We start from the raw sequence: 7,459 nt of genomic DNA, 5'->3' as shown, positions 1-7,459 counted from the left end.
TCCCCCGAGCAGCTGTTTCCAGTTTCAGAAGGGTTGGCAACCAGAGGACATAGATTTAAGGTAATTGGCAAAAGAACCCAAGGTAACATGAAGAACTAAAATGTTACACAGCGAGTTATGATCTAGAGTGCAATGCCTGAAAGGGTGGTGAAAGCAGATCCAATAGTAACTCTCAAAAGGGATTCTGATAAATGCTTGATATGAAAAACTTGCAAAGCCATGGGAAAATAGCATGTGAGTGGGACTAATTGTCTCGTTTTCACAGGCATGATGCACCAAAAAGCCTCCTGCGCTGTATAATTCAATGATTCAATCTCTAAATTTTCCATTTGTGTCACTTCTAATAAAAAGTCATTAGGTAGTACAAAACTTGAGTGCCAACATTAAAACAAATCTATTCAAAACAAACTTCCGCCCCATCTCTCCAGAAGGCACTAATCTTTTTAAGATATGGCTCCAGGGCTGCCAGCTGGTCCCTTGTTACTTCAGTGGCTTTTCTTACATGTGTGCACCGAAAGAACGAGCGTCTAAAAATCAGATAACTTTAGAGCAAGTTTCAAAACTGATAATCTTCAAGTCTATAACTCCATTAACACACCCATTAGAGTGCAAAGGCAGTGAGTCAGTTCATGTTTTAAGTAAAAGGAAACGTGTGTGGATTTTTACTAAAAATGAAAATGTAATTGGGCTGTGACTGGTAATTGGAATGGACATGGCATAATCTAGTGAATCTGCAACATAGAGCTACCTGTGTGCTAAACACCAACAGCAGCAGGCTGCAGAGATAGGTGCATATTCCCACAACCAACAGATCCGAACAACGTTCTCTAGCTGTACAGTTAGGAATGGTAGCTAAACTAGGCAACAGGGGGAGGAGGCTTCATGGACATCAACTATGGCGAAGCCCAGAATGTTACGGGCCCGAGAAGCATATGCTGATAGGATTAGATGAAGAGTAGGAGGCAGCTTCTGTGGAGTATAAATGTTGAGCTGATTGGCAGTAGACACTAAGGGCTGAATTTTCCAGAGGGCCAGCTGCATAGGTTGCTGAGACAGAGAGGAGATCACAAGGGTGCCTCAGCATGAAAAGGAGATCTTGGATGCCTTCTGCAAATTTGAGAATTAAGAGGACAACTGCTAATGTGGCCACCTTTGGCTGCAGTGCCTTCGGTTAGTTCCTAAGCCATGAAATCCCTTCCCCAAACTCCTCTATTTCATGTTTGGTGTTCGTTTGAAGCCAGAAAGATGTTAAAATTGGATTGTTCGTAATTACGCTGAGACAGTAAGAGATTCTGTTTACCAAATGGATTTGTGCCACGCAAGTTCAGCTGCTAAACAAACTTCAAGCAGAATGGATTGATTTGATGCACTGATCAATCCTTATCCAAGGACAATGAAAACAATCAATGGCCGCTTACAAGGTCTTCAAAACCAAGACCTTGGTATCAGTCTGGAATATATATTCTCTATTAGCTGTAGAATCAGCCAGCTCTACTCATCTTGTGTGTAATGTGACTGAAGACAATAAAGAATTGCTTTATGAGACATCCCAAAGTGCTTAAGCAAAGTGCCATTATTACTGTAATGTAAGAAATGCAATTTGCACCAAGCAAACTCGCACAAAGACCAATGTGATAATGATCAGATGGATAATCATCAGATGTGATGATGGATAAACACTGGCCAGGACAGCAGGGATAACTCCCTTCTTCTGCAAAATAGTGCCATGGGATTTTTATTACATAAACCTTACAGAGCACGTGTAGCCTTATTTTAACATTTCATCTGAATGATGGCACTCATTCAATAGTGCAGTACAGGTACTCCTCAGTATTGCACTGGACTGTCAGCCTAGATCATTGTAATCAGGTCTGACAAGTTAGAGACAGAGGGTTATTGGAGATGGGGGTTGATATCAAGCTGTGCATTGTCAAAGCGCACATGCGGAGCCTGACGTTATGGGCAGAATTTTACCCCTACCCAGGGGCCAGTAAAATTGCAGAGAGCCACGGCAGATCAGCTTTTCCACTATGTCCCGGAATGTGGCAGGCTGCCTGGCCCAAGGAGGTGGATGGGTAATTTAAATACGCAAAGGCCCTATGAAGAGCCATTTTACCAGATCACTGCCATTTTGCTGATGACAGTAACTTATTTCCCTTAACCGCATAATTGTCTCCAGCCTGCCTCACCACCAGCTCCCGGTGGCGCTGCCGAGCTGTCTGCCCTCCAATTGGGTTGACAGTTCTCAGTGGCGGGGGGGGGGGGGGGGGGGGGGGGGGGGGGGGGGCTGCGGAAAGAGGGTGGGGGTAGGCTGCTATAACCCTAACAGCAGCCCCGAAAATTAGGAGAGAATGCATGCTGTTGCAAAACACATTTGCAGTGGATGTCAAACCGTCTGACCAATTGGCAAATTCAGCCTTCAGTTTTTGGGTGATAGATGAGTGCCCAAGGCATTTTTCCATATTAAAGATAATAAGTTCTCAGGCATGACCTAATAAACTAATGTTTCTGTTTAGGTGTAGAAGTTTAATGTATATAAAGAAGATGAAACTATACCTGGTACACAACACATTAAACTGATGAATTCAGAATTAGTAGGGGTGGAGGGGAAAAAATTTTCACTTTACATTTGTAGCAAAATTTTAAAATTGTTTATCAACATGTTAATGATTCCACTATAAACAGTTCACAGTGCACATCTTGCCTCAGGAGAAAAATACTAAACTTACATTTGGATATTTATAAAAAGATACAGAAAGTAGATGATGATTGCTTACTGACAATAAATAGTATGTACACATCTTTTAAATTTTCATTTTTAATCTGCGCTTTGTTGCAGTATTTCCTTCCATTGTTTATTGGAGTTCTGTGGATTAGAGGAATGTGTTTCATCAAAATTGTCCTGCATTTCAAACCATAATTGCACAAAAAAAAAAGCACTTCCTTTGAGTTGGTTTGGTTATAGATCATAAAACATTCCTGTCTGTCTGTGGGAATTGAATGAGCAACAAGTGAAAGCTTCCTCTTCATTTTTATATGTCGACACTGGAAACTTCCCCTTGCTGTTCAGTTCCCCATGATGTGCGCCATTTAGGGAGAGGGAGAAAATAAAATAGGATATGGGAAACATTTCATACACTTCTTTAAATTAAAAGCTCCTGGAACAATTTCTCCTGGTCAGGAATACTTTGGTGGGTTGTGACCAGTTGCCATTTAGTATTTCTGATGGTCTGGCAGTGATTGGAGTGAGCTGGGCTACCACAGTACCCTGATGAAAAGTGGAAAATAATCTCTCACACTAATGCAATAATCTATATGCTATCATTGAGAATGGGCTTTTTGACCAGTTTTTCTTTGGAATACATCTATTTCTCTTCAAAAATTTATATTCAAAATTTGATTAACTGTTACATGGAAATAAACTCTAAATTGTAATTCCATTATTCAGAAGTTAGCCCAGCATGAAAAACTAAGCTGTAAACATTCTTGTTATTTCCACATGAAACCAGCTCTGCTGATTATACAGATAGTTGGTAACCTGTGCCCAAGATTATCCAAGCCAACTTGGTGCAATAATGTCACATGCCAGTAACGTGATGGCCTTTTCCACTATGTTGACAAAATTGCAAGGCAGTAGGTGGGGTCGGGGTGTGTGAAGGAGGAGGGTTTCCTGAAAGTTGAAAACTCTGGTGTTGTTTAGATATAATTAAATTAGCAGAATTCAGCAATAGTAATACCAGGCTTATTATTGTCCAGGTTTAGCTGTATGTGGGCAATCATCACCAAATATCCCTACTTCTGACCTTATGAGTTGCACGCAAGTACCATATTATCTTCCTTATGCTCTCAGCAGAACCCCAGTGAATAGGTTATTGGTGCAATTAAAAGGCTCAAGAGGTGCAATGGGGCAGTTATTGCATATATCCTGATTTTTGTGGAGAGGATATTTTTCACTTTCTGGGATTCAAAATATTCTGACAGTAAGAAATAAGGAAATGCTTCCTCAGTACTGTACTATGTTGGAAATTTAAAATAAAAGTGAAAGTGTTATACAGACTTATGAGTGCATTGTCAGGCAGCCTTTATTTCAACAGGATGAAATGAAGCTACTGGAATGGCGCACGCACTCTTCATCTGGCCTAGTAAACCACATTTTAGTGCAATCCTGCTGCTACGACTCAAAAATTATCTAACATTGCAATACCTATTCCTCTTGTGCTATTTGTACCTTCCTGAAAGCCAGTTTCCAGCTTCATGCGTGCAATACATTCCATTTTGAATTATAGTAATCACAGGAATGCCTCCTTTAACTTTGACTTTTGATGAATGCTAGGGTTTTAAGATTTTGATTTGGTAAAACGAACTGGAAATACAGCAAGCTGGAGTGGCAGAGTATAATAATCAATATTCATACCTCGCATGCCAGCCATGATTTAGTAGGGGACTCACTCATCCAAGTCACAAGGCAAGTCCCACTGCAGGACTGGCAGATTACCTGGTCATTACTGCATTGCTATTTGTGGAGTTTGACTAGTTGGCAGCTGATTTGCACTAAGTAGTGTTGTATGGTAGGGTGTGTCAAAAAGTACTTAATTGGCTTTCAGGCATCCAGTGGTCATGAAAAGCACTATAAAAATGCAAGTTGTTCTTTCTGGAGATCACAAGTCCCCATCACCGTGTTCCTGATCAAGCACCCTCATTTTCAAATCCTTCCATGGCCTCACCCCTCCTCATCTCAAATTCGGTGATGCTCAAGAGGCCAGATTAAATTATTGCACTCTTGGTGGCCGCACCTTCAAGGGCCTAGGCCCCAAGCTCTATAATACACTCTTGATCATCTGGCTCATTGTCAACAAAGTTCCAGAACACGATGCAAGTTAAGATGCTACACAAATATAAATTGCTATCATGACTCAGAACAGCAACCAGCTTAAAGGATGCCCAATGTGGTCAAATAGCATGCCAATATTCAACATCATAGTTCACAGGTATAATCACTTGGGTAAAGATAATGGCAAGCAGCTAGTGCCCATAAAACCATACAAGCATCAAGGGAAAAAAAAAGGTTCCAATACAGACTTAGGAATATATACAACTGACAGCAACTATTCATATGGACTAATAAAACTAAGTAATCAAACATTACCACACAGAGCCTCAGAATTTCCAAGTTTCATTGGTTTTGTCATTTCAGCATTACAGAATGCTCAGTCACAACCAACTTAAGGCAGCAAAAGCGCACCATGACATCTGGGGAAGTTCCCCATTAAAACTTACGGTTGAAAATTTTTTTTTACAAGGCACATCATTAACATTTAAAAATGCAAAATTTGATCTCAGCTGTAGAATTTCTTATTTCAAACATTATACCCAAAAGGTAAATGTAATTTAACAGCTTGAAACAAGACTACATATAGCTGGAGCGGAAAAGAAAAAGCAAAGAATGTTATATACATACAGGAAACTGAAGAAGCAGTGCTTCCTCCTCTACCACTGTACTTTGAAATAATTAGGGCACAGCAAGGGATTTTTGTTGATCACCATTGAGCAAAAAAAAAAAACATCCCATGTCTGAGAATATCCCAAAGAATGTATATTAATAGTTCCATGCACAATAAGGATAAATGCTCATCCCTGCCATAAGCAAAAATGAGCTTTTCAAAAAGCTGATTCAATCACAGCATTGTAAATGTTTTTCTATATTTAATAAAATTAAATACTATTACATGATTTAAAATATGATGGGATGTTTGAATTGAAACCTATGACATAAGGTTTTTAGTTGCTTTCTTGACCAGAGATGCTTTCAAAATTCTGACCTGCATGTACAATGTATTTTTGTAATACAACTTTGATACTAATTCTGTAACACTTGTTTTTACAAATAGAAGTTAAAAATTACTACTTTTCTTCCCTTGAGTTTGGTTTTTATCTACCAATATTAATGTTTACACTGTACATATTTATGGGACAACCATATTTCGTGTTGCATGCTTTATGATTACACATCGTCAAACCAATACTAACTATAAAATTATGATGGTTTTGTCTGTGAAAAGACCAGTATCAATGGACAGAGGAAGATAAAGTTTGAAAACCTCAGGTTGCATGATGTCAGAGTTGCCATACTGGAGTAGTTATGAACATAGTTATTCAGCAACCAAAAGGTCTAACCAAACAGTAACAGGTTATGCTTTGCCATATCTGGATTACTAAACAAGTTAGTGCAATTCTTTGTGATTCTCAGAACTGGGCGGTAGAAAAGGCTCCTGGTTTCCACAGCTCATCCACAATAACCAAAACCATAAAAAGAGCCTTTGTTCAAGCCTTATTCTAAACACAATGCCTTTTAAAAACATTAAAGGATACTTCATTTTGTGTTGTAGGCAGTATATTAAATGAAATTTTAAAAGTGTACAAACGTGACACTAGCAAAACTGCAGACAAAAGTTGACAATCTCCATTTTCTTGCTGTTCTGTCCCACAGGATGGCAACCTCCAAAAATACCTCAGAAATGGAGATGTAAAAATGCAAAACATTGTGCACGAGAAATGTATATCTTCTAGGATGTTAACAACTGTTCCAACTGGTTAGATGCAGTCTATCGGACAGCAAGAAGGCAAGCTAACCCAGCTATTCCAAACCCAGCAACTGTTATCAGCATGTTGCGTACTGTTGACTCTTGCCAATGGTCATCACTGCCAAAGAATCTGAGAAACCCCTCCTGTTAAGACAAAGAAAGAACAGGGTTACCACATTTAGAGAGGCAGCTTTATACATTCATTTCTAATGGGCAATTGGAATAATTTCAATAACAGAACTATAAGCAGGCCTTTACAAATGTAGGAGCAAAAAAAAAAAGGTTGCACGGCATGAAAAGAACAAAACTGTTATTCAGAATGAAACAGTGCTAATTCTGCATTTTAAATTTATAGTTTCCCTTTATGTAAATGCCCAGAAAAACAGCAGTGCTACAGCTCTATTAAAGACTTAATGGTTTAATTTTTTTTAAAAAAATGCATCCGACATTGACCCTGGGCATTGGGTGCATTGCAACCAACCAAATTAGGCAACTAAAATACCTTCAAACATTAGCATTTGTTTCCATTATAAAATATATTCTGATACATATTTCAATAAAGTCTCTGGCAAAAAATACAGAATGTATTACTGCCATAAACAATTAAGGGCAAATCACAAATGGGAATGTACATTTTCAACAGTACTTTGAGAAAATATTTGGACCCTTTAGGTTTTTAGATTTTCTCAAAAAAAAAGGGATTAGAAAGGTGTACAAACTTCATAAAATTATGAAACAGATGAAACAGATGAAACAGCTCTCATAGGTTTCAAAGGCCCAACATAACACAGTTCAATGTAGAAAGTCAACTCCATTCAGAAAACAGGGAAGGCAACAAGCAGCTGTGTTTGCTTCAAGATCCACATTCAATATCACGC

The 7,459-nt window shown here is 38.8% G+C and overlaps 1 protein-coding gene across 1 annotated transcript in view; it reads right to left on the bottom strand.

The window, feature by feature from the left end:
• Positions 1-2,636: 2,636 nt before the first annotated feature.
• bcl2l10 (BCL2 like 10) overlaps positions 2,637-7,459 on the bottom strand; it is a 7,705-nt gene continuing 2,882 nt past the window's right edge. The window contains exon 2 of the mRNA XM_041175167.1: positions 2,637-6,725. Within this exon, the coding sequence (XP_041031101.1) occupies positions 6,603-6,725 (123 nt within the window). The 3' untranslated portion in view covers positions 2,637-6,602. The remainder of the gene's footprint in view (positions 6,726-7,459) is intronic.

This window comes from Carcharodon carcharias, chromosome 26, assembly GCF_017639515.1.
Source record: "Carcharodon carcharias isolate sCarCar2 chromosome 26, sCarCar2.pri, whole genome shotgun sequence".
NCBI classification, from domain to species: Eukaryota; Metazoa; Chordata; class Chondrichthyes; order Lamniformes; family Lamnidae; genus Carcharodon; species Carcharodon carcharias.
This window is presented reverse-complemented; position numbering and strand designations above follow the sequence as displayed.